General features: G+C 38.7%; 2 protein-coding genes across 2 annotated transcripts in view; one reads left to right on the top strand and one right to left on the bottom strand.

Annotated features, from left to right (window-relative positions):
* PI4KA (phosphatidylinositol 4-kinase alpha) overlaps window positions 1-15166 on the bottom strand; it is a 57920-nt gene that overhangs the window by 25277 nt on the left and 17477 nt on the right. The window contains exons 19-21 of the mRNA XM_039724405.1: window positions 14164-14214; window positions 1346-1454; window positions 719-855 (exon numbers count right to left, since the gene is read on the bottom strand). Coding sequence (XP_039580339.1) covers window positions 719-855; window positions 1346-1454; window positions 14164-14214 — 297 coding nt within the window. The remainder of the gene's footprint in view (window positions 1-718; window positions 856-1345; window positions 1455-14163; window positions 14215-15166) is intronic.
* On the top strand, window positions 2791-11639 carry SERPIND1 (serpin family D member 1). Its single transcript, XM_039724404.1, has 5 exons — window positions 2791-2944; window positions 4943-5811; window positions 9406-9679; window positions 10599-10743; window positions 11120-11639. Exons 2-5 carry the CDS (start codon window positions 4959-4961, stop codon window positions 11309-11311), a joined length of 1464 nt encoding a protein of 487 aa, XP_039580338.1. The 5' UTR covers window positions 2791-2944; window positions 4943-4958; the 3' UTR covers window positions 11312-11639.

Here is a 15166-nt window from a genome sequence, read left to right as displayed (position 1 = left end):
CACAATGCTTCAAATACAGAACAGAATTAAATCTGGAATCAAGCTTCTGGCAGAAATAATTGGTAATTCCCATGCAGTTATGCCAATGAAGAAATACAATTCCTACACTAAATGCATGCATGTTTGACCAACATCAGCACTATCCAGCTCCTGAAACTTCATGGACTTGTGCCAGTCTTTGGTGTCACAGAACTATGTATCTAGGCACAATGCAGATTTCTGTATTATTTGGGAGCCAAAGAGATTTCATAAGCCAGAAAGAGCCCTTGGGCAAAATCTGTCCTGCAAAATCTATCCTACAAATTCTAGGGAGAGAGATGAATATCGGTATCAAGCCAGAGCAAACTTAACATTTCTTTAAAAGCCTGAATGTGCTGTTTTCTCTCAAACTTTGTTGATTTATTTTCAGTCAGTGCCTGTTTTGTCAGGTACAAAATGGATGAAAAAACACTAAGAGGCTTCCATCTCCACAAAGACCTGGTTTCTACACCTAATCCAGGTGGTGTTGCTACTCCCCTAAACACTTGTATTAACACTCCATAAAGCTGACCCCAAGTCACTCATACACCCTGATGTCAGAAGAATAGTGTAACACAGCTGCTTTTCACTGACAGGAGGCAGGTTGAAGGGGTGTGCTATTTCAATATATCACAGGTACCATGTCATTTAACACTGGCAGAGGTTATGGAAGGAGGTAATGGAAGAAATGAATTCCTACAGAAGTCACGGTGTCATTCTTCATGGCAGAATTGTACTGCAGAACAGACCGGAGTGGCTCTTTGCTGGGAAATGTCAGTAATGGAGACTTGGTGGCAATTTCACACACACCTTCATACCATTCTTCTGGCCAAAGACCTGGAACAGAAGTAGAAAGAGGAAGGTGGAATGAGGGATTAAAAAAAATCAAGTTCCACAAAGCTACCTGCATTACCAAGCTTTGTACTACTTCTAGGGCAGATTTTTCATGCTCTAAAGCACAGACAACACACATGATCCATGTTCCAAACTTAGTAAGTATGCTTAGGTGAAGTTTCTGCTTAATTACCATTGTACCCCATGTGTCTTATCTTCCATTTCAGGAATCTGGCTATCAAAACTCATAACTAAGGCTATTAGGACTAAAACTAAGTACAAGTTGTATTGTTCTGAATCTGACAACAAAACTGCAATAATTTAAAGAAATCCTACCAGAGAATTGTCATTTACATAAGCTGTTTGCTTTGAAGTCTCTATATGCCTGTAATTTTTCTTCCAGCTACTGGGAATGGTTTGCACAGAGCTGTATTTAGATTAATCAAAAGTTTAAATGTGAGCAGCAATGCTGTCCCCTTAGAATGCAGAGTACCTGATCCTTCCACAGCAAATCCCATCAGCACTGAGTACAGCCAGAAATCACGGAACAGCTTCTGCAGCCTGGGCTTGGCCTCCTTGATGGGTGGCAAGCGTCTAGTCAGCTACCAAAGAAACAAAAATTAACATCAGAAAATGGTGGGAGTTAGAATAAATTAATTCCACACTAAGGAATCAATTCATGTACCTTCTTTACTATGATTTACAAAAGTAATATTCTTTGTCACCTATGAAAACTAGCATTATATTGCTATTATTATACAGTAGGAATTAAGTTCTTTTTGGAGAGCTGAAAGGCTAACTTTGAGATGCCTGAAGTAAGAATTTCCTTTGTTTTACACAGGAATAACACCATGCTGGTACAGTAACCTCTGAGGAGAATACACAATATTAGTACACTATCCACTGCAGGGAGGAAGAGACCACATGGTCCTTTAAACTGTCCCAAAGACAATGCTATGCAGCTTTGCTTGAGTGTAAAGGAACTCCAAACTAAATAAATATTAGCCAAAACCACTCCTGGTTGCTATTGTTTATCAGCTTTGTGGAAATACATTGAGGCACCAATTGGGGATCTTTCATTGTTTGCACCCACGCACAGAATGACATCAGTTCTGAAGAATTTACTATCTAAACAAGCAAGTAAAAGAGCATTTTTTTCAACACACTTATTAAAATTCTCCTATACTTTTTGCACAAACAGCTGCTACCACTGGAGGAGCAGTATATCCTCTCAGCCAACATGATACACAATTTTAGATAAATTTATATAACAAAGATCATAATGTGTTATCCTAAAAAGAATTAAAGCACAGGCAGTGTATAAAAAGTAAAAGAAATTGTCCATTAAACCGCAAGCTTTATTCAGTATGACTGTATATTACTACTGTAAACTTTATTGACAAAATGTTACATTCTAATCTAGCTTGAAGAAGTTTTCTCTAACCACAATAACTCTCTCAAGATATGAGAGCCAGCAGCACTTCAGTGAAAGCTTACATAAAGCCAACTTTGGATGCATTTGTAAATCATGAGGGAGATTAGTCATTTAAAAAGGAAAAGCACGAAAAAATCTCTCTATTGTAATAAAATCAGTCTGAGTTTAAGTGGTGAACAGCACTATGGTAAAAAGCTGTTTGTGCAATGGAAATCTTTGCACCACTACAACACCAGCTGAAGAAACCCCACCACAACCTCACAGACCCCAAACACATTTGCACTAAGATGCTCCCCCATCCCCCATTTCAGCACAAACAGCAGCTACATGGCTTTTCCTGTCATTAACAGTCAAGTTTATGTGTGTGCTTGACTTTGAAACTTCACATACACACTGATTTTTGCTCAAAGACCTTCCTCAAAAGTGAGCAAGTACCTGCAAGGCTATAAAAGTAGTTCAACAAACAACAGAGAATTCAGCAGAGATCACTAGGCAAGGGAGGGATTTTGGCTGACGAAGTAAGTTTAGCAGTGTTTGGTTTAGGGAATGTTTACTTTGGGAGATACACAAAAAACCAGCGTCAAAGTTCAGATTTAAGCCCTGCTGTTCCCTTTACTTGAGCTTTTCAACACTTCTTTCCAGTACAGTGGCTTAAAGGTAAGCTTCATTTACCTCTTCTGTGATTTTGGGTAGATCTCACCAAAGACATATAGACTGCAGAGAAGGGGGATGTTTTGCCTGTGTAAGTGCAGCTGAGCAATAACTTTACTTTGGTGAAGATGAGAACGTAAAGTTGGGAATACAGACAGCAAATTCTGCTGTGCCAAGAGCAGAAAATGTTTATCAATGGTTACTGGACAGAGTATCTCAGCCCTAAGGGCCTGACTTCTGGGGGCGGGGAAAAAACAAATGAATTTATGGGGAAACAATAAGAAAAAGACTGACTTGAGATAGTCACAGTGTAAAACAAATTCATAAGTGTCTTATTTGGATACTTATTTGGATACTTTCTGTAAAACAATGTATTTTTTATATGGGAGGATCACCTTAAATGGTTTCAGGATTTAAAGCAAATTAGTCTGGGGGAGAGTTTCAAAAACTAATCTGTCAGCTTAGTTATTTCAATCCTGTTACAACATGTTTGAAAATATTTTCCTTCAAGGTTTCATTCACTGATACACAGGTCAGTGAACAGGTACAGCTATGTGAACCTTTATACTTTACACAACAACTCTCTTTCCTAATTTAAAAAGCATTTTAATCGACATCTTAGCAAGATTTTTGTTTTAATTGTATTCAGTATTTTGTGCTATATTATATTGTAAATAACTGTCTTTTACTCAAGAAAGTGTATCAATTGAGATTAACTTTATAAATTTGTGAAATAACTTTATAGTTAAGTCTGAGCAAAACCCCAGGCCCGGCATTCAGACACCCATGCAGTTGCAGCTGACAGATCTATTGAACACCTACATTTTGACCTCTGACTGTCACAGGAGGCAATTACACTTTTTCATATATTTTTAAGATCACTTTCATTACTGCACCCAATATTATGGTGAAAAGTCTCTTAGACCTACTTGTTGGTGGAGGGTTTTACAGCTGAGTAAGTCCAATAGATTCTCTTCAAATATATACTGAAGAAAATTCTTGATTTAAAAAATAATTTTAAAATGTAATAGTCCAATACTCAGTAGATGAAGAGATTGATTAAGTTTCCCTTAAAAAAATTGAGGTTCTACTTAAATGTATTCTCAAATAAAAGAGGTGAGGTTACAAATCTAGAACTGGTATCACAATAATCCTAGAGAAAGCTCTGAAGGGAGCCCACGAGACCTCACATCATGAAGAAAACAGAGTGCACTACGAGTTCTGCAGTGCTACACAAAAGTGAAACAAAACACAACTAAGCCAAAAGCAGAATCAAGCCAATCCATTACAAAAGTGGCAGATTTAACAGAGAGCTGCAGAAAGGGTGCACAGACATTGAGTAACACACCCGAGTAAGGCCAGTCCAGACGTTTATGCCCAAGAGTCCCCCCAGTGCAGTCCCACTAGTGGCACTCAGTGCAAATACACGTCTTTCTACATGCCTGGATCACCCTTATTCACCAAACTGCTGCCTTGCTTCTCCAAAATACTCCTGCAAAACTTCCATTTTTGTTGTAGCTACAGGATGTTTGTTTTTCAAATTTTTCAGTACATGTCAGCCTTCTGGCATGTTTCTGCAGGGGATTGGATCAGGAGTCCCTGTTCTTCGCACCAAGCTCAAATCTTCAAACTTAACTTCATGTTGTATTTTCAGCACACACTACTCACACAGTTAGTGCACAGTTTAACAGTTTAAAATAAAGGGTCCCACATATTCTGAGTAATGAGTTTGTAACTGTTGAAATATGCCAGTAATGACTATTTGTATGGGAGGAGGTCAACCAACTTTGGCAGGCTGGAGGCATTGTGTAAGCAAAACCAATTACCAGTAAAACAGATTTACCCATCTAATTGACATCTGTTCCACTAAAATACAGTGCTATCAAATAGGGTAACTATAGATCTTCTGCTGCCACAGAAATCAGCATGAACCTAAAATTAGGGAATAGGTAACTAAAATTCAATTACCCCTGACTCTCTCAACTGTGTTATCTTGTTTTCCAGGATTTCACGAGTCAGAATGAAGTTCCTACTTCAATTGCTTGCCCTTACTCTCGTCATAACCTCCACATTTTGCGGAGTCAAGGATGTCACTGAGCATTTTGAAAGCCTCAAAGGTGCACAGCCACACGAAAATGGGACTTACATGCCAAACCTACCCCTTGAGTTCCACAGAGAAAACACCATCACTAATGACTTGATTCCTGAAGAGGAGGAGGAAGAGGACTACCTAGACCTTGACAAGATACTGAGTGAAGATGACTACAGTGATGTTATTGATGCTGCCCCACACATGGTTTCTGAAGTTCAACAAGGAAATATTCTTGAACTATTCCAAGGCAAAACCAGAATCCAGCGCCTCAATATCCTCAATGCAAACTTTGGCTTCAACCTGTACCGCAGCGTGGCAGACCAGGCCAGCTCCTCAGACAATATTATCATGGCTCCTGTTGGTATTTCCACTGCAATGGCTATGATTTCCCTGGGTCTGAAGGATCAAACCCAGCAGGAAGTGTTATCAGTTCTTGGCTTCCAAGACTTCATTAATGCCAGCAGCAAATACGAGCTCATGACCGTGCACAACCTCTTCCGCAAACTCACCCATCGGCTCTTCAGGCGCAACTTTGGCTACACACTGAGGTCTGTCAATGACCTTTATATCCATAAAGACTTTTCTGTTCTCAATGATTTCAAAACCAATATGAAAACATACTACTTTGCTGATGCCCAAGCAGCTGATTTCTCAGATCCCAGCTTCATAGCCAAAACCAACGAACGCATCTTGAAGCTGACCAAGGGATTAATAAAGGAAGCTCTTGTGAATATAAACCCTACAACACTGATGATGATTCTTAATTGCCTTTACTTTAAAGGTAAGACTCTATTATTTCAATCTTAGTGATGGATTTTCTCAGTTTGCAATGCACTGCCATATGTCATTAGAAATCCCAGACAGAACTTAAGTCTAATGTACACTACAAAAAACCTACTGACTCCCTCATTAGGAATCTGTATTATTAGCCCATTTTTGCCTGTTCTGTAGCACAACAATGCTCTGAAGTTAGTGGGTATTGCATACTTAGAGCAAATGCTTACTACTTCCAAAACATTAATGAATCACAGTGAGACAGAAAAACAACACATGAATGCAGAGTAGCCCCAGAGAGCATAAGCTTTGTAGAAGTATCAGATGGGGAGGTACAGATGCACATGCCAGTCATTAGTCACATTCAGTCTTGGTGTCACTGAAATGCTACAGGTTGATTTCAGTTAAAGCATTTAACATCTCTGAAGTATTCAAGACTCATATAAACGACTACAAAGAATTTCAGCTTGAAGGAAGCAATTTTTTAATATGATCAGAGTGTGATCCTTGTCAACAAACCATATAGGGGACCTAAGAGAATAACCAAAACACTGCTCTTCTACAACTAAAACCAAACACATTCACTACATGGAGTATCTCAGTTAATTCAGCATGAATGGTCTGCTGATACGGACTCCCTCATGTATTAGTAAAGGCTGAACAGATAAAGCCTTTAAATAAAGACTCTACAATAGATTCTTATTTGAAACCCTTATTTTCAATGTCTTTACATTTAAACTAAGGGCTTGAGGTGAGATTTTTAAGATAAGTTATCTGTCTCAGGTTGAAAGTTTGTTAGTTTTTCATCCAGCTTTTAAAATCATATTAAATGAGCAAGAGATGGGAGGTGCCAATGAAAGAAGAACTGAGGATAAAAGGAAATCTGTTACAGACTTTTTAAGATTAAAATCAGGTGACTTAAAACAGGGGTAAGGAAAGACAAATCAGTCCAAAAGCATAACAGTGTTTGCAAGAACAACACACTCCTTTCCACAATCCATAAAGGAGTTTATTTTTCCCCAGATGTCCCTGCTTCCAGGAAACAAAGGCCTCTCTTGCACCTGCCATCTCAGCAGGTTATAGAAGCTATAAATGTACCTTTTCCCACTCACTTGCTAGGAATGACTTCCTTGAATAATGCCACTTACTCCTAAGAGAATCTGAAGCAATCATTAGCATAAAATTCAGTAATCTCCTATTCTCAGGTACCATCCAAGAGGCACTCATTTGTATTCTTGACTACATCCCTGATGATCACATCATACCAAATACAGGGTTTACTGCCTGTTAAAACATCCTAAGAAAAGGTCTAGACAAAGTGAAACAGATACTTTTTTTTCATAATTTGGTGAAATTTGAAATACCTTTTTGTTTCACTCTGAAATTATTAAATAATTGTGCCCTCTCAAAATAACAAAAACACCACAAAAATAGACAGCTATGGTATTGGTACTCTTGAGTCATCAAGATCAAAAAGACTTCAGTATTTTTCTTTTTCCCATGAAATCCTCTTAGTCCCAATTACCTTGGTGCCGTCTGCTGAAGGCTGTAATTTCTAACCCTCAAAACCAGGATCAATTCTCTACTGCTCTCATTCTTTTGTCTTACAGTGACAGACTCCTGGGAATACAACTTTGAGTGGATCTGAACTTTTTAAAAGCAAGTTCTGCTCCTAGGTTTCTTAGTTTCCCCACTACTCCTTCTAACATGCTGAATTTTGTCCATATCTTTCCATTTGCACTGCTTGTACCACTGCAGAAAAGCTCTGCTAAGCCCCCAGAACTAAGAAGACTGTAGGCATTTCCAGATATACAGAGATGCTCAGTACCAGTAAGACTGAGTAGTGGGATACTTGACAAACACTGTGAGGTTTCATCCTCCTTTTACATTAAAGACCATCAAGAAACTATTGGAAACTATGCTGGTAAGAAGCCCATTTTATCCTGTACACATGCCCAGCCTTCCCCCCATTCAGCACAGCTCTGAGTAATCTTTTATGAGCTTCCTACCAAGCAGGACCTGGCTATTTTAGCCATGGCAGTTTTGGTAACTGACAAATGTTGACAGATCCAAAACCTCCTGATTTCTTCTGAGATTCCAGTCACAAGTGCAAAAAAGGAGTCACTCAGTGGAGACATCTACCACCACAGATGGATCCAAAAGACATCTTGGGGAAGATTCAAAACAGAAAGTCACAGAAGTCATAAAGTGCCAGCTGGTTTCAGCTGGACACACAGCTCCTGCTGGGGATCAGTATTCTACCCCAAGACAAACACATTTGCAAAACTGAATCCAAGAAAAATGTTCCCCAACTCCTCTGTTTCACTAGGAAGAGCTGATCCTGTCTCCCCCCCTTCAGTGGATGGCAGAGCTGCTGAAGCTGCCCTGGCCCACAGCAGCCCCCATGTCAATGGCCAGCTGGAGTCCTTCATCTGTGCATTCTTCTCCCTGAAAAACAGCCAGATATTGGGTTTTCCTTGGAAGTGAGACTATTTGTTTGGGAGTAGCATAATCCATTTTATACCCCATACCTTTCAGACTACTAACCACAGTCTGATCACTTCTCAAACTGATCCCCATCAGCCTGATATGTGTAGGAACTATGGGAATGAAAGATAGACTTAAGGCTTTTCTTTTCTTATTCACAGTAAATCTGGCAAAGTCAGACTAAAGAACCAATTAAGGTTATATTGCAGGCTCTGCACACAGTCACAGTCACATTGCTCACATACTTGCTTGCCAATGATGATCTAAATTCCTGAGTTTCTACAGGAAATACTAGTAACCCTACTTCCAGCTTTGTCTGCCCCTTAAGAAATGATGTTTATTCCAGAGCCACAGTTCTATAAAAGACCAATAGAACACTGCATTTAAAAAACCTTCTTTCAAACAGTTAATAAATATTTCTGGTATCCAGAGTATCTCCACATAAAAAGCCTCAAACCCTGATGGCAAAGCTTTCTGGGCTGCAAAACGTGTTGGACTGCATTATTTGGACATAAACTTGTCAGATTTCAGCACATCTACAGGAGCCATCAAACTGGACCACAGAATTAAGTAGTCAGCACCCCAATTCTTCAGGTTAAGACAGAAAATGAACCATTCTAAATGGACTAATGTAACACAATGCTTTCAGCATAGCATCTTTTATGACCTTATGCAAAATGAATCCAGTCCTTGCTTAACTTGATACATCACTAATGTTCTCCAAGCAGGTGCCTTCACAACTGGATTCAAGCATCACATCTCTTTAAAAACTCAACTGGGTCAGGTGTTCTGCTAGAGGCAAACCCGATAAAATTCTTTACATCTGTTTAAATTTTGAGGTTCTTTACAGGGAAAAATAATACACACCAACCAAATTCTTATTTCTGGTTTGTGTTTACCTGCTTTTGTAATTCAAGACGAATGTTAAGTTAGAAAGCCAGGAATTTTGAAGTCACTTTAAAACTTGTCTTCTAATTCAAGCTTCACTGAAATCAACAATCTCCTACAGCAAATCCCAATCCACCTGACTTAAAGCTTGGTGTAGATCTATTCTGGGAACATTTCATTAAACAGCCAGCTAGGGGTTTATTTCTCTTCTGCCTTGTGTGAACAGGAACTTGGGAGAACAAGTTTCCAGTGGAAATGACCACGAAGAGGAGTTTCCGGCTGAACGAGAAGCAGACGGTGAAGGTGCCCATGATGCAGACCAAGGGCACCTTCCTGGCTGCTGCTGACCCTGAGCTGGACTGCAGCATCATCCAGCTGCCCTTCGTGGGCAACATCAGCATGCTCGTGGTGCTCCCACACAAACTGGCTGGCATGAAAGCCCTTGAAAAGCAGATCACACCTCAAGTGGTAGAAAAGTGGCAGAAGAGCATGACAAACAGGTATCTGCTGAAAAGCACATCTTGGTAAAGTCTTAATGTGTTTTCTTGATGAGACTGAGGAGGGTAAGTAAAGTATGCAGAGGATAATATATTTTGATAAAAAATAGGAAACAAAACCTCCAAAAATTTGATTTATTGAATTAAAAATCAGGACTGGTGATCTCTCATAATTTAAATACCACCAAGAAATCAAGGATGATTGAGGTAGAAAATTGTAATGAAGTTTCAAAATTCCTTCTATTGAGTATTTAATGATGTAGATTTAAGGAAAACATTTTTACTGATAAAGTTTACAATGAGAAGGAAAAACAGGACTGTGAAATAACATTATTCTGAACTAATAATCTTAGTCACATCAGCCTATGTTCTGTTCAGCACTGAGCATTTCAACAGAGCTGTGTGTCAAGGAACACATTCCATAATCAAAGGACATCACATTCAGGGGAGAGGAAAAATAATAAAGCCTCCCTTGAGAAAGATGACAGGTATCTGTCTTCAGATTTGATCAAAGGAGATGATTTGATGTGCTATCCAGGAATTTAACCTATTTCTGTTCTACACAATAAGTGACAATTCTCCAGTTTAGTGCTTCAGAAAATCTGACAGCTCGACACTTGTTACAAGCATGCACTGAACTGCTCAAAGCCACATACCTTATACACATAAATAATGCAAATCATTATAAATGAAGAATCAAATTGGCAAACAAGTAGTTTTCACAGGGGAATTAATTTGTTAAAGCACAGTTTTAAAAGTCATGATGCTCAAGCTTTGAAAGCAAAACTACAGTCCTGTATATTTGTGTTCTGCTTGCTGAACACAGCAAAAAATCCAAACCACCACAGGTCCGTAGAGCAAAGCAGTCATGCACATAAATATCTGCTCAATGATTTTTCCTTTTTGCGTTTATTTTTACTAGAACAAGAGAAGTGGTTCTGCCTAAATTTAAGCTGGAGAAGACTTATAATTTGATTGATTATCTGAGATCCATGGGAATAGAAGAACTGTTCAATGGAAAAGGAGACTACTCTGGTATATCAGATGAGAAGATCACCATTGACAGGGTATTTACTCCTCACTTCACCTTCTCTCTGATTAAACTCTATCACCCAGTAACATGGCAGTTCAGTAATAATATTACACAGTAAGCTAAAACAAGATTTTTTCCTCATCTCTTCTGGAGGACAGAGGAGGGAGGGTTATGGGTTTGTCTTTGTCTATTCAGTAATTAAGCATATGTTTAATCAGATGCAAAGGCACTAAGAGTGTTGTGGTCAGTCAGGAACAGGCTCCTCCACAGAACAAACCCCAAAGGTTTTTGGTGCTGTGCAGGGTGACCAGCAGGGGTGTGGGACATGGAGCAGGGAAGGCTGTGAGCACATGCACTTAGGAGAGCCTCAATTTCTCTCACGTGTTTTCCTGTTTTGTTTGTCTGAACAGTTCAATCACCAAGGCACAATCACAGTGAACGAGGAGGGCACAGAGGCTGCAGCAATAACCACGGTGGGCTTCATGCCCCTCTCCACTCAGATCCGCTTTGTGGTGGACCGCCCATTTCTGTTCCTGATCTACGAGCACCGCACCAGCTGCCTGCTGTTCATGGGCAGAGTTGCCAACCCAGCCACATCTTAAAAGCAGGGAAGAGCCTCCCACACTCTGTTACACATGGGCTGTATAATGATATGTTAAAATACCAGTATCATAAAGAAAATTTATTGTCGTATTAGCCAATACAAAAGTCACTGGTATAAAAAGAAAACGTATTATCTACAGGTAGTTTCTCATGGATGGACTCACAGCAGCAGATAATTTGTCTGCAATTAGTGCCATGTACTGATACAAGTGTATTACTAGTGAAAAAAAAATTAAAAAAAAAATCACAAAGTGCCTTACACTTTGTGTTTTGCAACAGTGCATAAATGTAATCAATAAAATATTTAGACTATCTGGAGTCTTGAAATCTAGCTCTAAATTTGTGCTAGGATGTCTATTATGATAAACAGAACTAAAGAAATCCTGAATACCTGACCAGCCATAGACACCCGAGTTTCTTCTGGGCATTTTGCACAATCTAACTTGAAACAGATCAAATGCCTCCATTCTTTCTTTTGCTTGCATCATTTAATGTTCAGTGAACACACACAATGTGTATTAACATTCAGACTGATGCACACAAATGCTGCAGAATATCACTGTCTCCTTGGTACAAGGAACAGAGCTGCACCATATATTCAAATTATTAAAGACAATGAACATGCCTCTGCATACCTTACTTTACACCATAGCTTTTAAAAAAATGTGCCTCAATCCAGTGAGAGTATTTTTATTACTTTCTGCAGTATCAAATACTGTATCAGTATATCTATATACATCATAAGTTTGACTTATGTTAGCAAAAACACACAAGTAACCTTTAAACCAACCATTATTTTAAGAATTAGGAATTTTCTTAAAAAAGTGTTTTTCCAGTATGAAGTTTAACTTGTTGATTTAATTTTGCTTTTATATACTACTGCTTGTAATTTTGCATCTACTCCAGTGATATGCTCCATACACAAAGCTTTTCCAACTGCCAGCCAGTGAAATACTGGAATTAGATGATGATGAATGATGAAGAGCTGACACTGAATAGGAAACTCAGATGTTTTCCCCTATTCATGTCTTTTAAGTTCATCAGGTGACAGACAATTTTCAGTACTGGAAGTGCACAACAGAAATTAACATTCATATACACATTTTATTGTTTTGTCTGTATGCAAAAAGGAGAGCATATACAAAAAAGAAAAGCATATGCAAAAGCTTAAATATTCATGCCCTAGGTTTAATTAGTCTATCAAAGATTGAATGAGCTAGAGCATCTGCAATACTGGTTTATGGGGACTTGAGTAAAGACAATTATTCAAGGCAAAGAGGTCAAGCAGAAAGCAAATCAGCTACTGCTCAAAACTCATGATCTTCATACATTGTGCAAGAAAGTCAAATATTTGCTTCAACAACTAGAATGTAACCATTAACTCTTGCTTCAGATTCTGGCACTATCTGACTGCATTTAAAGGTCACATTGGTTAAGAAAAATGCAGTTATCCCCAGCTATTCAGAACAAATATATCATCAGTAAGAATTTGGAACAGGAAAGTAATTCTGTAACTTATACATTAAGTCTTTAATAAGCACTAATCTTCTCTCAATATGCAAGGAATGGTCCTGCTTTCACTCAAATCAGCATCACTGACAGCTGAAAAATGCCAACCACTAGAACATCTCAATGCAGGACCAGCTGGCTCATGCAAAACCTGAGCAACCATTGAATAACAGCGATCCAAGACATTTATAATCACATTTCTTTCAAGTCAGGAACTAGTCCTTGTGATCACTGCTGGATTTGGGGAGGGCTGATGTACAAAACCAGTGGAAGAGGTATGGGAAGGAGACGAACAGTCCTCTGACCTTTATCTAGTGCTAACTTTAGACCCTTCTCTTTGACAAGCTTCAGTGAAGAGGTTTGAAGGAGCAGAGTATGAAATGAATGGTTTTTTCCTGCCTGTTAATGGATGTGCAGTATCAACAAATTACAAAAATGTATCCCTTACTGCAAGCATGGGGTACATTTTTCCCTTTTGTCCCAGCAGCTGTGCAGGAAAAGTTCCCCAAAATAATTCAGCTTCAGGAGGGAAACAAGCAGCATGATGCCTTTTGTCCTTCAGGAAGTTTGTCTACGGATCTTTCAGATGTGACCTTTTTTTTGTAAAAGCTACAGCAGTTAGGCAAATATTCCTACTGACCTGGTAACAGGCCTTGGACATATCAAATTTTCCACTAGAGATTCTAGATCTACATTTTTTTCCTGAATTAGCACTTGTACTTTGTTAGAAGAAATGTTTTTTCCCCAGGAAAAAATGACATCCAAGAGTGAACACAGATATGCTTCAGAATAAAGGAGTCTGGCATGGACATCAGTGTCCTTGCACATTTCTTAAAATACTTTCATCCTGACTCAATTATTATTTCAGAAGACATGGGACACTTACCTCCTTCTTTATCAACAATTTTTTTTTTCTTTTAAGAAACAGAATTCACTTTGCTGCCAAACTAGTATTTTTTTTTACTTTTTTTCTATTAACTTTTGTTTTTCACTTCTCCTCAGGCCACAGATATGTGCTGTTTATTACACTGCATGCCAAATACTAATCAAAGCAATATTCCCTGCAGTGTTATGTAGCTCAAGAATCTCCTGAATTCGTGGCTTGAAACAATCTAACCCCGAATCACAAAAGACTCTTTATTTTCAAGAGATTTGTCATTCCTAAATTAATGATTCCCCCACTTAGAGCTAGATGTGCATTATTTTACTATAGTACTACATTTCTCCTGGATGGTAACCTCTGCACTACCAGTCAATCAAACCATTTTGCTTGAAATAGCACCAGTATTTGATAAATGAGAGAAAATTATTGTTTCCAATAACTGATCCATTGGATACTCACCACAGCAATGACAGGAATAAGCACACCCAGGTTCCCTGCACTACTGGAGGCCTGAGAAGAAAAAGGAAATGCTCAAAACATCTACAAAAGCATTTCTAAAGAATTTGGTAAAAAAATACTTCAAGGATCAAACACTGCAATTACAACTCTGTATCTTTCAAAGAGATGTGCACAAGGTGGTCAAGAGAGCACCCATGAAATCCACAGGACTGAACACACCCTGGAATCTTAAAAAAGCTTTTCAGGTTTTCCTCATGGTTTACTGAAGGGATTTTTTCCTCTGTCAAGACACAGTCTGTAGAGATTCAATAACTGCTAGAAAAATGATCACATTAAATGGGTGGCCACAAACAAGTCTCAAATGTTTACCAGAAGTTTCATTTCACTATCAAAATGAAGCCAAAAATAACAAGCCTGTAAAAAGACAGGATTTTCAAGAATTTATTCAAGCAGGAGGAGCAGCCTTTTCCATTTAAATATAAGAAGCATAAGGAAAACATCTATTTCCTTTGACTTTTTAGGACCTTTTTAAATTGCAGCTATACAAGTGTGTTTGCTCTTGACCAATTAGAGTATTAAAGAATGAAAAACATTTACTGAGCACAGCACATCATTTCTCACCTTTTCTGATCAGACAAACAGTGATGGCACAGACACCACACTGAGACATCTCTCTGCAGTCTTTCCCAACCTCCCAGATCCCTCCACACTAGATCTGGGAAACAGGGAATGCTCCAGTTCCCTCCTTACAAGAGAGAGACTGCTGACCCCACACAGATGAGGCAGGCAAGATGTGCTAACAGGGTACAGCTCTGCATGAAGTGGAACAAACCAAAAGGAAGAAATTTTAAAAAGAAAAACAAAGAAGGAAAGAAGAGAGCAATAGAGAAACAAAGCCAAATAATCTTCAGATGAAACAATAATGGTACAACCCAACTAAAACATAACTCAGTTATCTTTCCTGGAGAGTCAAGATAAAGCAAACAAAAGATGGGTCTTAAAA

Source organism: Passer montanus, unplaced genomic scaffold (genome assembly GCF_014805655.1).
Source record: "Passer montanus isolate IOZ18808 unplaced genomic scaffold, ASM1480565v1 scaffold53, whole genome shotgun sequence".
Lineage (NCBI taxonomy): Eukaryota > Metazoa > Chordata > Aves > Passeriformes > Passeridae > Passer > Passer montanus.
The sequence above is the reverse complement of the archived record's forward strand: the minus strand, read 5'-3'. Positions and strand labels throughout refer to the sequence as shown.